The sequence below is a fragment of the Salmo trutta genome, chromosome 17 (assembly GCF_901001165.1).
Source record: "Salmo trutta chromosome 17, fSalTru1.1, whole genome shotgun sequence".
Taxonomy (NCBI): domain Eukaryota; kingdom Metazoa; phylum Chordata; class Actinopteri; order Salmoniformes; family Salmonidae; genus Salmo; species Salmo trutta.
The window spans coordinates 52042784-52061543 of NC_042973.1; the positions used below are offsets into that span (position 1 = coordinate 52042784).

An 18760-nucleotide genomic window follows, 5' to 3' on the forward strand; every position below is an offset into this window, starting at 1 on the left:
ACGTCGTCTACCCTCGGCCATATTGTCTATTTAGCAGATTGAGTGCTGATTGAATGACTGTCTGTCTGCCTTGCGAAAGTGGGACTGTTTTGAAGTTGAATGTGTTGGCGACGTGCCATGCCCAAGAGATTATGGATTGCGCAAATTGAACAGTGGTCGTCCCATCTCATTCATCTGACTATTGTATTGGCCTGCCTAGTATCTTTACGGCATGGACAATTATATTTGTTTTTCTAGTAATCCAAAATATTATAATGGAAACAATGTATTGTTCATGTGCTACACGGATGACCTTGCCAAACGGATAAGGATCAAGCGCATTATCTCTCAATGTATTTATGCACGCTGTACTGGAGGACGATGTCATTCAACATTCACTTGCAATAGATTGACAATTTTGCGGCACTACCCTGCACTTTATTCTTTCCACCTTGACTTCACCATTATGGGCGTTTGAGGAATAAAACTGTACACACACGGCAGTCGTACCCCTCGACCTGGTCAAGTGCCGTCTGCAGGTCTGTATCTCAGCTAATGTCTCTCTGAGCTGTAATGAGTACTGGACTGGAATAATGTATACATTGCGGAGTTGTGGTTAATTCCATTTCTATTCGGGGAAGTAAAAGTGAAATTCCATTGTTGACTTACCTAAGTGAAAAGCAAAAGACATTTCAATTTACTTTCAGAATTGTAATGTAATTTGCCCCAACCCTTGTAAAGTGATAAAATATTGAGTGGTATGGATGGCCCTGTAGTGTTGTGTATTTCTGTAGTATTTAGTGCATTTTCTTTACAAGGACCTCCAAGTATTATTCCCCCCCCTCAAAACCACTACTAGTTCACAACCATTAACCATTCTGTTTTTAATGTGTTGTCTAGGTGGACCCAGACAAGTACAAGAGCATCTTCAAGGGCTTCTCCATCACCATAAAGGAGGATGGCATGCGGGGGCTGGCTAAGGGCTGGGCTCCTACTTTCATCGGCTACTCCATGCAGGGTCTCTGCAAGTTTGGCTTCTATGAGGTGTTCAAGATCACCTACAGCGACTTTATCGGAGAGGTAAGTAGTTACTAAGTGATTGATGACGATGAAAATAATAATGGTAATGGTTTATTTTGTTTCATTTGCACTATGGTGTAGCCACAGAAAAAAAAGACCTGTTCAAACTTCTCATGGGGTTAGATTCAGGATGCTTGTCCGGGGCCACACAAAAATATGTTGCGGGTATTCGCAGACCGGATTTGTGAAACACTGCTTTAGACTATATAAGTACAAATGGGATGGTGTTAAGATGTATATTGGAGGGGTTGAGTGGAGCTGAAGGGTGGGACTAAAAACAAGGTGACTAATGTAAAATATACTGTCTGTAAAATGTATATAGGTTCTGAACTTTTGTGAAACAGCACAGAAATATATGGCAAATAGAAGATAACAATAACTGTTGTAAAATACATTGTGTCCGTAAAATGTATATAGTATGTACAGTGCATTCGGAAAGTATTCAGACCCCTTCACCTTTTCCGAATTTTGTTGCATTACAGCCTTATTCTGAAACTGATTCAATACATTATTTTCATCGTCAGTCTACACATAATACCCCATAATGACCAAGTGAAAACAGGTTTTTAGAATTTTTTGCAAATGTATAAATAAATAGACCCTTTGCTATGAGACTTGAAATTGAGCTCGGGTGCATCCTGTTTCCATTGATCATCCTTGATGTTTCTACAACTTGATTGGAGTCCACCTGTGGTAAATTTCAATTGATTGGACATGCTTTGGAAAGTCACACACCTGTCTATAAGTTCCCACAGTTGACAGTGCATGTCAGAGCCAAAACCAAGCCATGATGTTGTACGGAATTGTCCGTAGAGCTCCGAGACAAGATTGTGGCCTCCATCATTCTTAAATGGAAGAAGTTTGGAACTACCAAAACTCCTCTTCCTTGAGCTGTCTAAAAAGAACATTCCAGAAGGACAGCCATCTCCACAGCACTCCACCAATCAGGCCTTTATGGTAGAGTGGTCAGACGGAAGCCACTCCTCAGTAAAAGGCACATGACAGCCCGCTTGGAGTTTGCCAAAAGGCACCTAAACGACTCTCAGACCATTAAAAACAGGATTCTCTTGTCTGATGAAACCAAGATTGAATGCCAAGCGTCCCTTCTGGAGGAAACCTGGCACCAGCCCTACAGTGAAGCGTGGTGGCAGCATCATGCTGTGGGGATGTTTTTCAGCCGCAGGGACTGGGAGACTAGTCAGGATCGAGGGAAAGATGAACAGAGCAAAGTACAGAGATCCTTGATGATAACCTGCTCAAGACCTCAGACTGGGGGCGATGGTTCACCTTCCAACAGGACAATGACCCTGAGCACACAGCCAAGACCACGCAGGAGTGGTTTTGGGACAAGTCTCAATGTCCTTGAGTGGTCCAGCCAAAGCACGGATTTGAACCCAATCGCACTTCTCTGGAGAGACCTGAAAATAGCAGTGCAGTGACACTCCCCATCCAACCTGACAGCGCTTTAGATGATTTGCAGAGAAGAATGGGAGAAACTCCCCAAATACAGGTGTGCCAAGTTTGTAGCATCATACCCAAGAAGACTCAGGGCTGTAATCGCTGCCAAAGTTGCTTCAACAAAGTACTGAGTAAAGGGAATGAATATTTATGTAAATGTCATATTTCAATGGGGTTTTTTTTGTTGAAAAATGTCTAAACCTGTTTTTGCTTTGTCATTATAGGTATTGTGTGTAGATAGATGGGGGGAGAAATGTATTTTTTGAATATGGCTGTAAAGTAACAAAATGTGTGAAAAGTCAAGGGGTCTGAATACATTCTGAATGCAGTGTATAAGCTGGAAGTAGAAGCCTGTGTGTGTTAATTCACTCCAATTAGGGGAAGGTTTAGGGGGAAATAATAAAGGAAAATAAATGTACAAAATATTTTATTTTACAAAACAGTATGGGGGATTGGAAACGATGCAGACGATTAAATTGTAGCTTCCATATTGAATCTGATCTGCCCTGTAATTGTTTTTATAATGACTGCTCTGCACTACCAATGTTTTAGTACCCACTTGGGCGATGCCCTGGCATCTGCTGGCACCAGAAATCCCACCACACATCTGTAATTGTCAGTAGTAGTTCTCATCACTACGGGCCTCTGCTATCTTTACAATCCTCTCGCTGCACTTCTCCTCAGCCTCACGCCGTTGAAGTCGATGTTACCATTCGAACTAAAACAGTTCCAGCTAATTAATTAATATTGAAATAAGGTTGTCATCAGTGGCACAGAAAGGCTCCATCTCAATTAGTTTTTCCGTGATTCATCGCATCCTATCTCCTTGACACCAACTGTATCAGACCTTTTAATAATACGCTTTGAAAAGGAGGCGAGGAGAGAGAATGCAAGGCAGTCAAGTAAAGATGAATTGAGAAAGAGCTGATGAATAAAGTTGTTCCTCTCCTTCCATTTTGACAACTCATTATGATTTACGTTTTGTCTAAGGATGTACACTTAGTCTTCGCCTCCTAACCTCCCAGTCTGCCTTCCCCAGGAAAACACCTATCTGTGGAGGACCTCCCTCTACCTGGCTGCGTCTGCCAGTGCTGAGTTCTTTGCTGACATCGCCCTGGCCCCTATGGAGGCGTGTAAAGTACGTATCCAGACCTGCCCCGGCTACGCCAGCAACCTCAGACAGTGTGCCCCCAAGATGTTCGCAGAGGAGGGCCTCTGGGCGTGAGTATCCCAACTAAATCAGCCGGTCACATTTCGCTACCTCCTGCTTAGCTGTAACCCTTTGATGTTGGTCTGGATTGATGTTGACGTTGGTCTGGATATAATCAGTGAAGTACTATACTGAACAAAATTATAAATGCAACATGCAACAATTTAAGATTTTACTGAGTTACAGTTCATATAAGGAAATCGGTCAGATTAAATAAATCACGGCCTAATCTATGGATTTCACATGACTGGGCAGGGGCTGAACCATAGGCCCACCCACTTAGGAGCCAGGCCCAGCCAATCAGAATGGGTTTTTCAACACAAAAGGGCATTATTACAGACCAAAACACTCCTCAGTTTCATCAGCTGTCCGGGTGGCTGGTCTCAGATGATCCCGCAGGTGAAGAGGTCGGATCTGGAGGTCCTGGGCTGGTGTGGTTACACATGGTCTGCGGTTGTAAGGTCAATTGGGCGTACTACAAAATTCTCTAAAATGACGTTGGAGGCTGCTTAAGGTAGAGGAATGAACATTAAATTATCTGGCAACAGCTCTGGTGGACATTCCTGTAGTCATCAGGCCAATTGTAAACTCCCTCAAAACTTGGCATTGTTGTGACAAAACTGCAGTTTGTTTTGTGGCCTTTTACTGTCCCCATCACAAGGTGCACCTAGGGCTGTTACGGTGACCGTATTACCATGGGTCATGATGGCAGTCAAATTCAATGTTACCGTTTAGTCACAGTAATTAGTCTTCTCCAAGCTCTGATGCTGCTGATGGTCATTAGTAGCCTACCAAACTTGCTAACTGCCTGGTACTCAGCTCTCTATTGTCCCTCTAATCACTCTGACATCAATGCAAATGTAATCAAATTAAACACTTCAAATGAGCTCATGTTGCGCAATGTTTATATAGCCCTCTGTTAAAAAGAGGATCCCATCAGCTTTCTATAGGCTAGACCTGCTATATTTATTTCTCAACCTTCCTAATATTAAGCACGTTGCTTCTCTTTAAAACAGGAGTGCAGCCTACCTGGCTGGCATGAAAATGAACCATTGGAAAAGCGCCATCCATTCGCTATTTAAGTGCATAGATAACAAGTATTTTTTTCCCGCTGCCCCTGTTTCAAGACAGGTGCATGATAATGGTCCATTCTAAATCAAAAGAAATGTAACGCATATTATTTAGTATATGTAAAGACGAGATTAAATCAAGAATAGTTTGGTGGGTGACAATATTAGCCTATCACTTGTGAATGATGCCCTGTTAAGGCAAACAGCGCATGCTTTTTAAAATCATAATCGCACACCTCATTTAGCCTAGCCCATAGGCCTATATGTTTTGATAAGGTTTCTATCACAACTAAAGTGGCCAAATAACGTCTTAAAATGAAGCACATTTATCCGCTTTACAAAGGGTGTAGAGCCAAACTGGCATACATACGCAGCATGTGAGTTTGAAGTTTGGGGAAGATTCATTTTCACCATAAAAATGCACCTTTATAATAAAAGCATTACATGCATAATCGCATTTGTGGTTACTTTTGAGAATGGCGTTATCCTGCTTATGGAACAGTCGCGCATATATCCTACTGCCGTGTGCGCATTGCTGGTGGAAAAAGTACCCAATTGTCATACTTGATTAAAAGTAAAGATGCGTTAAAAGAAAATTACTCAAGTAAAAATGAAAGTCACCCGGTAAAATACTACTTGAGTAAAAGTCTAAGTATTTGGTTTTAAATATACATAAGTATATCAAAAGTAAATGTTATTGATAAAATGTACTAAAGTATAAATAATTTCAAATTCCTTATATTAAGCAAACCAGATGGCATCATTTTCTTTTTTTTATTATTATTTACGGCTAGCGAGGAGCACACTCCACCACTCGGACATAATTTACAAACAAAGCATTTGTGTTTAGTGAGTCCTCCAGATCAGAGGCAGTAGATGACCAGGGATGTTCTCTTGACAAGTGCGTGAATTGGATCATTTTCATGTCCTGCTAAGCATTCAAAATAAAACGAGTACTTTTAGGTGTCAGGGAAAAAGGTCCAATTCACATAAAAAGTACAGTATTTTCTTTAGGAATGTAGTAAAGTGAAAGTTGTCAAATAGTAAAGTACAGATACCCCAAAAAACAACTTTAGTACTTGAAAGTCTTTTTACTTAAGTACTTTACACCACTGCTCAATTGAGAATTTCCACACTGCCACGTAGGGCTGCACGATATGGGCAAATAATCTAGGACTTTTTAACTTTTTAGGGATATCCCCCCCCCCCCTTTTTTTCCCCCCAATTTTCGCCTAAAATGACATACCAAGTCTAGCTGCCTGTAGCTCAGGACCTGAAGCAAGGATATGCATATTCTTGGTACCATTTGAAAGGAAACACTTTGAAGTTTGTGGAAATGTTACTTGAATGTAGGAGAATATAACACAATAGATCTGGTAGAAGATAAAACCAACCCGTTTTTTTTCTACCACCGTCTTTGAAATGCAAGAGAAAGGTCCCTGTTCTAGCCATCACTCTGGTTGTAATTCCGATGGTGTCCACAAGATGGCAGCAGTGTATATGCAAAGTTTCAGACGGATAGCTTGAAGTATGAGTCACCCAGGTACATTTGGGCAAATCGTGAAGGAGACATGGTCATTCATATTACATTTTTCTGCAAGAATATTGTCAAATCTGTATACTTGGACTTTGAGCTTTTCCAGTATTCGTAGCCATATTATAAGTTCAACATTTGCGAAACAACCAGTTTTCATAACTCTGAATATTCTTATTTTTGTCCAAAAGGAAAAGGCATGCTGTTGCAAAAGGTTACCACCTACATTTTGCGGATATTCCCGTAAAGCCCAGCTCATTGGCTATCTAGCTAGCTTTGTTTGATCCCGATTTGGTGCTTATTTGACAAAGATACAGTCGATCAAATGAAGACCGGCCGCGTCATCGGTGTGCCATGAAGGCATCGCTCTCTGACCAAATTTGGTGTCCTATAGGATATACTACACCCCTAATGATATAGTGAAGTCTGGTTATGTTCTAGGATCTCTGAGGAATACATATGAACGTGATTTGCCTGGTTGAAACAACGTTTAGGGTTAGATTTTCAAAGATTCCTTTCTTTACAAATTGAACAAGTGGAAATAATTTACAGTAATAGCTACTGTAAATTGGACAGTGCAATTATATTAACAAGAATTTAAGCTTTCAGCCGATATAAGACACTTATATGAACCAAAATATGTTGTTTCTCTAAAATCTGCGATGGTTACAAAAGACGCTGCATGATAAATGTTGCAATTTGTGATTTAACTAGTGAATTAGAGCAATACTGTTGGAATCATGGAAATATGACTATTCTAATTATATAGTTAGAATAAAATAGTGTGCACTTTGAATACTGTGTTTGAGATGACAACAAACTAAAATGCCAGGGAGGAGTAATTGTGACATGGTAGGAACTAAAGTTTATAAGTGTTTCCTAGGGGACCCTATAAGCTTTGGCTACATTGCATGTTTTTCTTAGCTAGTTCATGTAGCTAACATATTCTTGCTTTGCATATTCCTTTTTGATTTAGAATAGACTGTTGCACAAACAACATGCTGATTTAGGTCTACACCATCACTGTTATTATTGGACTGTATAGCAAGCTACGTTTTCTTTTACTCAGTACATTTATTAGCATTAGTGGCTAACAATTAGTGTCTCACAAGATTTAGGGCAACTTGCTAAGAAGAGACAAACTAGCTGTTTGCTGATGTAAGAAACAAACTAATAGTCATTATAGAACGCTAGTAGAGTTCTATTAAGAAGCAAAGTGAAAACAGCATTGTTGTCATCAACATTGTTGCATGTGCTGCATTGACCATGCAGACTGAACACAAGTGTCTCGTGGTTGAGGAACATCAAATGCGCTCCTTGAGTGACAGAGGGCATGGCTAGGTCTGTGTGGAAAGTGGCACGGAGAGAAAGAGCGGAGAGAGACGGCTCAAGTAGCGAATAAAAATAGACATTACACATGGCGTATCACATTTTAACAAACCTAACATTCAAATACCGGTATAGAAGGTAAAGTAAAAACCCAATCTTGTCCCTGCATCAATACCGGTATATCATAAAATATGGTATACTGCCCAGCCCTACATTCTAGGGATGGGCATTTTGAAATGATTTCAGTCTTCTGTTATCCGGATAATCGAAATACATGTGCTCTGCTTGGAATGGTGAGAGATGATCAGGGGCCGGTGTGTGTCTGTGTGGAACGGAGGGAGAGCGAGAAAGTAGCCAAACCAACTTGCTAGTTAACCTATAGCAGCAACAAGTTTGTCTATCATGTACCATCTGGTAGTGCCCGTGTTGACTGCATCAAATCATTGTAAAGAAGCTAGCTAGAGTAGTAAGCTAATTTAGCCAGCTAGCTAGCTAGCTAAAGTAGCGACGATATTTTGAGGCGTCCTTGTCTACAACAACTCCATTCATATGAAACAGCCTACCTGTTGGTTGCTCATTGTAGCCTACTCCTTCTAATTTAGCCAACTTAATTAGTTCTGTAATTTGAATTCCATTTTGCATCCATTTGAAATCTCCCAATTCACTTGCTACACATGGAGCTTCTGACTGTAGTGGCACTTTCATTGACTGACAATAACAACAAGCTACACGTGTGAAATGTTTAAGATACTGGTGCGTCCTTTTTATGGGGAGCACTCAACATTTTGCATAACTGTTTTAAAATGTCTAATGTAATGGTCTATCCCTGTAGCAATTACTATATATATATATATATATATATATATATATATATATATATATATATATATATATATATATATATATATATATATACTGCTCCAAAAAATAAAGGGAACACTTAAACAACACAATGTAACTCCAAGTCAATCACACTTCTGTGAAATCAAACTGTCCACTTAGGAAGCAACACTGATTGACAATAAATTTCACATGCTGTTGTGCAAATGGAATAGATAACAGGTAGAAATTATAGGCAATTATCAAGACACCCCCAATAAAGGAGTGGTTCTGCAGGTGGGGACCACAGACCACTTCTCAGTTCCTATGCCTCCTGGCTGATGTTTTGGTCACTTTTGAATGCTGGCGGTGCTTTCACTTTAGTGGTAGCATGAGACGGAGTCTACAACCCACACAAGTGGCTCAGGTAGTGCAGCTCATCCAGGATGGCACATCAATGCGAGCTATGGCAAGAAGGTTTGCTGTGTCTGTCAGCGTAGTGTCCAGAGCATGGAGGCGCTACCAGGAGACAGGCCAGTACATCAGGAGACGTGGAGGAGGCCGTAGGAGGGCAACAACCCAGCAGCAGGACCGCTACCTCCGCCTTTGTGCAAGGAGGAGCAGGAGAAGCACTGCCAGAGCCCTGCAAAATGACCTCCAGCAGGCCACAAATGTGCATGTGTCTGCTCAAACAGTCAGAAACAGACTCCATGAGGGTGGTATGAGGGACGACGTCCACAGGTGGGGGTTGTGCTTACAGCCCAACACCGTGCAGGACGTTTGGCATTTGCCAGAGAACACCAAGATTGGCAAATTCGCCACTGGCGCCCTGTGCTCTTCACAGATGAAAGCAGGTTCACACTGAGCACGTGACAGAGTCTGGAGACGCCGTGGAGAACGTTCTGCTGCCTGCAACATCCTCCAGCATGACCGGTTTGGCGGTGGGTCAGTCATGGTGTGGGGTGGCATTTCTTTGGGGGGCCGCACAGCCCTCCATGTGCTCGCCAGAGGTAGCCTGACTGCCATTAGGTACTGAGATGAGATCCTCAGACTCCTTGTGAGACCATATGCTGGTGCGGTTGGCCCTGGGTTCCTCCTAATGCAAGACAATGCTAGACCTCATGTGGCTGGAGTGTGTCAGCAGTTCCTGCAAGAGGAAGGCATTGATGCTATGGACTGGCCTGCCTGTTCCCCAGACCTGAATCCAATTGAGCACATCTGGGACATCATGTCTCGCTCCATCCACCAACGCCACGTTGCACCACAGACTGTCCAGGAGTTGGCGGATGCTTTAGTCCAGGTCTGGGAGGAGATCCCTCAGGAGACCATCCGCCACCTCATCAGGAGCATGCCCAGGCGTTGTAGGGAGGTCATACAGGCACGTGGAGGCCACACACACTACTGAGCCTCATTTTGACTTGTTTTAAGGACATTACATCAAAGTTGGATCAGCCTGTAGTGTGGTTTTCCACTTTAATATTGAGTGTGACTCCAAATCCAGACCTCCATGGGTTGATAAATTGGATTTCCATTGATTATTTTTGTGTGATTTTGTTGTCAGCACATTCAACTATGTAAAGAAAAAAGTATTTAATAAGATTATTTCTTTCATTCAGATCTAGGATGTGTTGTTTAAGTGTTCCCTTTATTTTTTTGAGCAGTGTATATATATATATATATATATTTTTTTTTAAATATTTATTATATATATAAATGCGACGTCTCCCAAGTAATCGAATACTAATGTCCATCCGGATATTCGGTTTAACCATGCCCATCCTTAATATAGTTCCAAATTAGGCTTAATCCTGGTGTGGGAAATGTCAATAAAACCAAGTCACTCATTTGCTCCACCTCTTCCTCTGTCCCCTCTAGTTTCTACAAGGGTGTGGTACCTCTGTGGATGAGGCAGATCCCCTACACCATGATGAAGTTTGCCTGCTTTGAGAGGACCGTAGAGCTGCTCTACAAACATGTGGTCCCTAAGCCCCGTGCTGAATGCTCCAAGTCTGAACAGTTGGTCGTCACCTTCGTGGCTGGATATATCGGTGAGTCCACAATGCTGGATAGAAGTTTATTGAAATTGGTAGATGAATAGGTATGTTAACAGATTTACAGCCATATAGGTCAAGGATGGGCAGCAACTTTGGTGGGGGCCACAAAAACAACTCAACATGAGAAGCCATACTGGCTTGTGTCTGCTTACCCACATCCATACCCACACATGCATGCCTGCCCTAGCCTTTTGGGGGCCCTTAGCAAAATGTTGTTGGGAGAGGCCAACCAAGTCACGAACTCTGATACCTCCTGAGCCTTAACCTGTTTCTTCCTGTTTCCTAAGTTGTATTTTGTTCTTTGGGGTGGCAGGTAGTCTAGAGGTTAGAGCATTGGGCCAGTAACTGAAGGTTGCTGAATCGAATCCCTGAGCTGGCAAGGTAAAAATCAGTAGTTATGCCCCTGAACAAGGCAGTTAACCCACTGTGCTGTAGGCCGTCATTGTAAATAAGAATTTGTTCTTAACTGACTTGCCTGGAGTAGCTAACAAATCTTTCCAGCGCTGTAGAATCTGTTTATTACGCTCTTGTCCAGGACGATATTGACAATCCGGAGTTCCAATGCGGAAATTGTTTGCTAGCGGAGGATTACAGGATAAGGTGGCTATCCTTGGCAAGCAAATCTCAATTATGTGCAAAATTATTGGGAAAACGCAAATTGGAACTTACTCGTTCTCAACTCCTGTGGCTGGACGCCGCTCGGGCCTGAAGGATGTTTCCCCGCATTGTCATCTGGCACTATCCGAACGGCCTGTGCTACCTGGAACTTGCCTGCCAAGGAAGTCCTCTCCATTTGCTTCTCCTCCATCTTGTAGTGGAGTACACGTAGAACAGCAAGAGGATTGTTCCAAGCAGCGCTGGTCCCATGTCACAAGTCATGGAAACCGAAGGCAGCGGCATGCTGCTAAGAGGACTGGTGTATCTGCGATTCGGAGCAGATTTACATAAGGAATAACTTTGCCGCACTGGTGCCTGAACTACCTGTCCTTTCATCGCTGGGACTGCTGTGCTGACTCCAACTATGCTGACTCCAGCAGTGGCTTCGTAGATGAGTTTTACTCCTTTCCCTCTCTCTGGATCTGACGGTGCACTGCCTGCTGTGGTAAATCTGAACCTATTGCCGGGAGCAGCGAGGGTACGCTATTCTGCTTCTCCTGGGTCCGTGAAAGGTTCAACGAATTGTGGGAATGGGCGGATTTCTCCATCCCCTTCTCCAGCTGTTGTATTGGGTAGTTCAATGGTAAGAAACATCTCGGTCCCTGGAGCAAAAACGTTCTGCAATCCACGGGTACAGGACATCAATAAGCTGCTCTCAAACATTTTAAACCTGTATCAGGAAATTTTGGCTCATAGTTCTTGTGGGATTCAATTACACTATGAAGGGCAGCTCACAACAGCTGAAGATGATGGATTTTAAAGAACTGATTGGGTCTCTGCTTGACACCAACAAATGCCCCATAATATCTGGCCCTGTGCCCTCCCTAAATTGTGGCATTGAACATTTCAGTAGATTTTTAGCCCGCCATAACTGGCTACGAGACTTGCAGCTCTGGGTGTAACATTTATTGACAATTTTGATATCTTCTTGAAACACTCGTTTTATAAGGAGGTTGAAATTCACCAAAGTCATTTGGGTTCCTGGATCCGTTCACAACCTTATAAGGCTGCAATGAGACAATGACTTATCAATGACCCCAGCTCAGTTAATCCCTACCATTGTGTCACTGAGTTGTCATTATACTTCAGCAAATGTACATTATCCCAGGGGTGTTGGAAGACCCAATGTAAGTAACCTAATTTATGTCCCTCTAACTGCCCTGAATGCCTCTGCTGATCCTACAGCTATTGTATGAAGAAATCGTGCCTATGAACCAGATTGATACTGTTAGCACTGAGGTGGTGTGCCGTAGTAGGAAGTCCACTGTGTGCAGCTCATCCTGCACTAACATAAATGACATGAGCATGTCTACTTCTGTTAAGCTTCCCAGTAAAGCAATGAAAACATTCAAGCATCCCAGGAAATTGCTAAAAAATAGCCCACGTTAACATATGTAGCTTATTAAGAAACAATGTTCATAAAATCAATAATTTGCTAGTAACAGATGACTTTCATATTCTGACAATCTCTGAAACTTAGATAATGCCTTTTGATACAGTGGTAGCAGTACATGTTATAGTCATCTACTGAAAACAAATGCCAAAGGTGGTGTTGCCATTTTATATTAAGAACCACATTCCTGTAAAGCTTAGAGGATCTCATGTTAAATACTGTTGAAGTAATATGGCTACAGGTTCATCTACCTCACCTAAAGCCCATTCTGGTGGGAAACTGCTATTGATCAACAAGTGCTAACAGGCAGTATCTGGATAATGTGTGAAATGCTTGATAATGTATGTGATCAACAGAGGTATATTTTTTTGGTTGTTTTTCAACATTGACTGGCTTTCATCAAGCTGCCCACTCAAGAGAGAGCTTCAAACTGTAACTAGCGCCTGCAACCTGGTTCACGTCAGTCAACCTACCAGGGTAGTTAAAAACAGCACAGGAATGAAATCATCAACATGTATTGATCACATCTTTACTTAATGCTGCTTTAAAGCAGTGTCCAAATCTATTACAAGTAGTGATCACAATCTAGGAAAACCAAAGTTCCAATGGCTTGGCCTAATATAGTGTATGAGGTTCTACAATAAATGTTGTAATGATTCCTATGTTATTGATGTAAAGAATATTTGTTGATGTGTAATGTTGCCAGTTACGTTAATTATTTTTTCCCATTGACATGAGTAGCAAATTTAGGCATATGCCAGCAACAAACGTTGCCACTACACATCCAAGTATAACTGATCAAATTATGAAAGTTGAGCATTGTCATTTTGAATTCGGTAAAGTGTGTTTGGAAGAAGTGAAAATTGCCTATCAACAATGACAAGCCACCGAGGTCTGACAACTTGGATGGAAAATGACTGAGGAAAATAGTAGGCCTGGAGGGAAGCAAAAGTAATTTAGCTACCCAAGAATAGTAAAGCCCTCTCTTACTTGCTCAAATAGCCAACCAATCAGCCTGTTACCAACCCTTAGTAAAAATGTGTTTGACCAGATACTATGCTATTTTACTGTAAACAAATTGACAACAGACTTTCAGCATGCTTATTATGAAGGACATTTAACAAGCACAGCACTTCTACAAATTACTGATGATTGATTGGCTGAGAGAAATTGATGATAAAAAGATTGTGGGAGCTGTTTTCTTAGACTTTAGTGTGGCTTTTGACATTATCGATCATAGTCTGCTGATGGAAGAACTTGTGTTATGACTTTACACCCCCTGCTATATTGTGGGTAAAGAGTTACCTGTCAGAGGGTGTTCTATAATGGAAGCCTCGCCAACATAATCCAGGCAGAATCAGGAATTCCCCAGGGCAGCTGTCTATGCCCCCTTTTTTCAATCTTTACTACTGACATGCCACTGGCTTTGAGTAAAGCCTGTGTGTGTGGTGTGTGTGTGTGTGTGTGCGGATGACTATACACGTCAGCTACTACGAGTGAAACACTAAGAGCAACACTAAGAGCTGCAGTTAGTTTCACAATGGGTGGCAAAGAATATGTTCGTCCTAAACATTTCAAAAAGTACAAGTATTGTATTTGGGACGAATCATTCACTAAACCCTAAATCTTGTAAATAATGTGGAAATTGAGCAAGTTGAGGTGACTGAACTGCTTGGAGTAACCCTAGATTGTAAACTGTAATGGTCAAAACATGTTGATACAACAGTAGCTAAGATGGGGAGAATGTCCATATTAAAGTGCTGCTCTGCCTTTTTAACAACACTATCAACAAGGCAGGTCCTACAGGCTCTAGTTTTGTCGCACCTGGACTTCTGTTCAGTCGTGTGGTCAGCTGCCAAAGAGTCCTCGGAAAATTACAATTGGTCGGAACAGGGCAGCACGGCTGGTCCTTAAATGTACACGGAGAGCTAACATTAATAACATGCATGTACATCTCTCATGGCTTAAAGTGGAGGAGAGATTGACTTCATCAATACATTTTGTAAGTATCGACATGCTGAATGCACCGAGGTGTCTGTCTAAACTACTAGCACACAGCTCGGACACCCATGCATACCTCACAAAACATGCCACCAAATGTCTTCACAATCGTCAAGAACATAATATGAGAGGCACACAGTACTACATGGAACTCTATTCCACATCAGGTAACTGATGCAAGCAGTAGAATTAGATATAAAAATACACCTTATGGAACAGCGGAAACTGTGAAGACACACACACAAGACTACACATGATATGGTATTGTAAATATGTGATAGTGGAGTAGTGGCCTGAGGGAACACACTAAATGTATTGTGAAATGTAATGTCATATTTTTTTTAATTGTATTTAACTGCCTTAATGTTGTTGTACCCCAGGAAGAGTAACAGCAGCTAATGGGGATCCTTAATATATACAAATACCTTGTGAGCAAAATGTTTGAGGCCCCCCTCTTGAGTGGAAATAAAATGTTTTTGTTTAAGAGTTAAGTTCTTGCAATTCTACACATTTTTGCCATGGATCAGAGAGACATTTGCAGTTTTACAGCTACAGTGCATTCAGAAAGTATTCAGACCCTTGACTTTTTCCACATTTTTCTAAAGTTACAGCTGTATTCTAAAATTGATTAAATAGTTTTCCTCATTCTATACACAATACCCCATAATAACAGAAATGTTTGCAAATGTATTAAAAATCAACCTTATTTACATAACTTTTAAGACCCTTTACTCAATACTTTATTGAAGCACCTTTGGCAGCGATTACAGCCTTGAGTCTTGGGTATGATGCTACAAGCTTGGCATACCTGTACTTGGGGAGTTTCTCACATTCTTCTCTGCAGATCCTCTCAAGTTTTGTCAGGTTGGATGGGGAGTGTTGCTCCACTCAGGCTCCCGAGTGGCGCAGTGGTCTAGGACACTGCATCGCAGTGCAAGAGGTGTCACTGCAGTACCTGGTTCGAATCCAGGCTGTATCACATCCGGCCGTGATTGGGAGTCCCATAGGGCGGCGCAAAATTTGCCCAGCGTCGTCCAGGTTTGGCCTGGATAGGCATCATTGTAAATAAGAATTTGTTTTTGTTCTTAATCTTAACTAACTTGCCTAGATAAATAAAGGTTACTTTTTTTTATATATAAAAAATTATAATTCAGGTCTCTCCAGAGATGTACGATCGGGTTCAAGTCCGTGTTCTGTCTGGGGCACTCAAGGACATTCAGACACTTGTCTTGAAGCCAGGTTTCCTCCAGACGTGACGCTTGGCATTCAGGCCAAAGAGTTCAATCTTGGTTTAATCAGACCAGAGAATCTTGTTTCTCATGGTCTGAGAGTCCTTTAGATGCCTTTTGGCAAACTCCAAGCGGGCTGTTGTTTTTTACCGAGTGGCTTCCGTCTGGCCACTCTACCGTAAAGGCCTGATTGGTGGAGTGTTGCAGAGATGGTTGTCCTTCTGGAATGTTCACCCATCTCCACAGAGGAACTCTGGAGCTCTGTTAGATTGACCATCGAGTTCTTGCTCACCTCCCTGATCAAGGGCCTTCTCCCTGATTGCTCAGTTTGGCCGGGTGGCCAGCTCTAGGAAAAGTCTTGGTGGTTCCAAATTTCTTCCATTTTTAAGAATGGGGGCCACTTTGGGACCTTCAATGCTGCATACCTTTTTTGGTACCCTTCACCAGATCTGTGCCTCGACACAATCCTGTCTCGGAGCTGTACGGATAATTCCTTCGACCTCATGGCTTGGTTTTTGTTCTGACATGCACTGTCAACTGTGGAAACTTTTTTTATATAGATCGGTGTGTGTGTGTGCGCCTTTCCAAATCATGTCCAATCAATTGAATTTACCACAGGTGGAGACCAATGAAGTTGTAGAAACATCTCAAGGATGTAAACAGGATGAACCTGAGCTCAATTTTGAGTCTCATAGCAAAGGGTCTGAATATTGCTGTTTTGTGTGTTTAATACATTTGCACACAAATAACCTGTTTTCTCTTCGTCCTCTAAAATTCATTAAATAAAACATGTTTTAATGAATTTTAGAATAAGGCTGTAACTTAGCAAAATATGGAAGAAGTGAAGGGGTCTGAATACTTTCCGAATGCACTGTAGGTGGATGAACTGCATTTAAAATCATTGAGGATATGGTAATAAAAAAAATTCAGGCCACATTAAATGGGTTAGCAGGCTATATTTGGCTGGATGTTTGAGACTGCTGCCCTTGTCAAAATCAAGATTTTCTATGTTGTCTTGATCACATCCTTGGGGTTTGTTCTCTCCCCTTCAGCTGGTGTCTTCTGTGCCATTGTGTCTCACCCTGCTGACTCTGTGGTGTCTGTACTGAACAAGGAGAGTGGCAGCAGCGCCATCGGAGTACTCAAGAAGCTCGGACCCAAGGGTGAGTACTGGATTCTTTCCAGAAGTTCTACAGAGAAAGGCGGGCTATCCTTATTGCCCATTCTAACTGTTTTTAGAACAGCAATTCTCAACTGGTGGGCTGCGACCCAAATGGAGGTTTTGAATGGGTGTCTGTTTAAATAAAATGAAAAAATACTAATCTGAATGTAAACGACTAAAACCAGGTAGAATGTTTTTAGAAATGATAATGAACCTAACTTTTTGAATAATTTAATCCCTGAACAATTTTTCTTCAATCCCAGTATTTTTAATATGGAGCTATTAGCGCTGTTTAGTTGGTTTTGTGGTCTCAAACCAGTAAGCGTATTAACATTCTTAATCAATAATATGGGCAAAATTTAATTATTGACAGTAAAAAAGGTGGGAATGTTGTTCCTTAGTCATATTATTGTCACATTTACTATCATAGCATAAAAATAAATAAATCCAGATTGTGTTATGGCCTTTTTTCGCAATGCAAATATTGGGTTGCGACTGAGACAACCTGGTTGAATTTGGGTCCTGAAGAACAACCAGTTAAGAACCACTGGTTTAGAATGTAGATTGACGGTGTTAACTTCACAGTAAATACACTGAGGTTTCCAACACACTCCTTAGATCTCTCTCTGAGGGCTGATTGCAGCTCCAGCCCCCAACAACTTTTTGGCTGGACAGTTGGAGGTGCTTGAGTCATTGGCATGGGCGAACAGTCTACCTGCTCCCCAGCCCATTACCTGCACTGGCAGCCTCGCTCGAATACTACCGGTGCAGACAAGCTGGGGAGCAGACATGCAATACCTATTACCACCTGTCTCAGAGTAACCATCATTAGTAGTTGACCTTTGATATTTTTAAATGTTGTAATGGGATATTAAAATATCAATTTGATCGGAGTTTAAACAGTTTGACTTTATTTCTCTTGCTCTTTCTTCCCTCCGTTCGTCCGTCCTTCTCAGGTGTGTGGAAGGGTCTGGTGGCCCGTATCATCATGATCGGTACCCTGACCGCCCTGCAGTGGTTCATCTACGACTCTGTGAAGGTCTACTTCCGCCTGCCCCGTCCCCCTCCCCCAGAGATGCCCGAGTCCCTCAAGAAGAAGCTGGGCTTCACCGAGTAACAAAACAAATATCGGCTTTATCAACAAATAGCAATTCAAAATGGCGGCCTTATCAACAGCCATATAAGATGTAAGACAGCGGCCTTATCAAACACATCCTTCAGTTAACAACCGCCTAGCACACCGCTCTCTACCTGCTATAGTCATAGCTGTCCTGCCTGTAGCCCACCTACCCTGGGCTGGGCTACTGACCAGCAGGATTGGGGTTGATTTCAATTTTAATTCCTTGTCAGTTCTAGAAGTAAACTTAAATTCTAATTTTAAATGCAAATTTTCTTAATTGAATGCAAGGTAATTGGAATTTCAGTTTACTTCCTGAATTGATTGAATAGAAATGTAATTGTCCCCAGCTCAACTGGTCATTGGTAATGACTCATTAGGCATACTAAAAGATAAGAGGGAAGATGGTTCCCCCCTGTGGGGGTATAGAGGAAAGACTACAACATTAATGCAATCAGGTTTTAACACCCCACCATAGTTGGTTAATGTTCTAATAAATGTGGAAACAACAGTGTTTTGTCTTGTTTTTCAAGGATTGTGGCTGATAAGGAAGGTAATGTTTTGATTCCACTTTAGATGCCTCTAGAGACTGTCCATTGCCAGTAGTTGTGATTTTAGTTATCACAACCCCATATTTAAAACAGATAAGACTTTCAACAGTCAGCTTT

At 41.8% G+C, this 18760-nt stretch overlaps 1 protein-coding gene and 1 non-coding gene across 2 annotated transcripts; both read left to right on the forward strand.

Moving 5' to 3' along the window:
* Nucleotides 1-445: 445 nt before the first annotated feature.
* On the forward strand, nucleotides 446-18603 carry LOC115151381 (phosphate carrier protein, mitochondrial-like). The gene is given in 7 exon segments (XM_029695289.1): nucleotides 446-462; nucleotides 464-518; nucleotides 880-1059; nucleotides 3557-3738; nucleotides 10355-10527; nucleotides 16866-16976; nucleotides 17932-18603. Coding segments are annotated over 7 exon segments (879 nt in total). The 3' UTR covers nucleotides 18093-18603.
* LOC115152530 (small nucleolar RNA SNORA53) lies at nucleotides 17580-17767 on the forward strand. Its single transcript, XR_003867530.1, has one exon. It is a non-coding gene; the product is annotated as a small nucleolar RNA SNORA53 (small nucleolar RNA).
* Nucleotides 18604-18760: the final 157 nt, after the last annotated feature.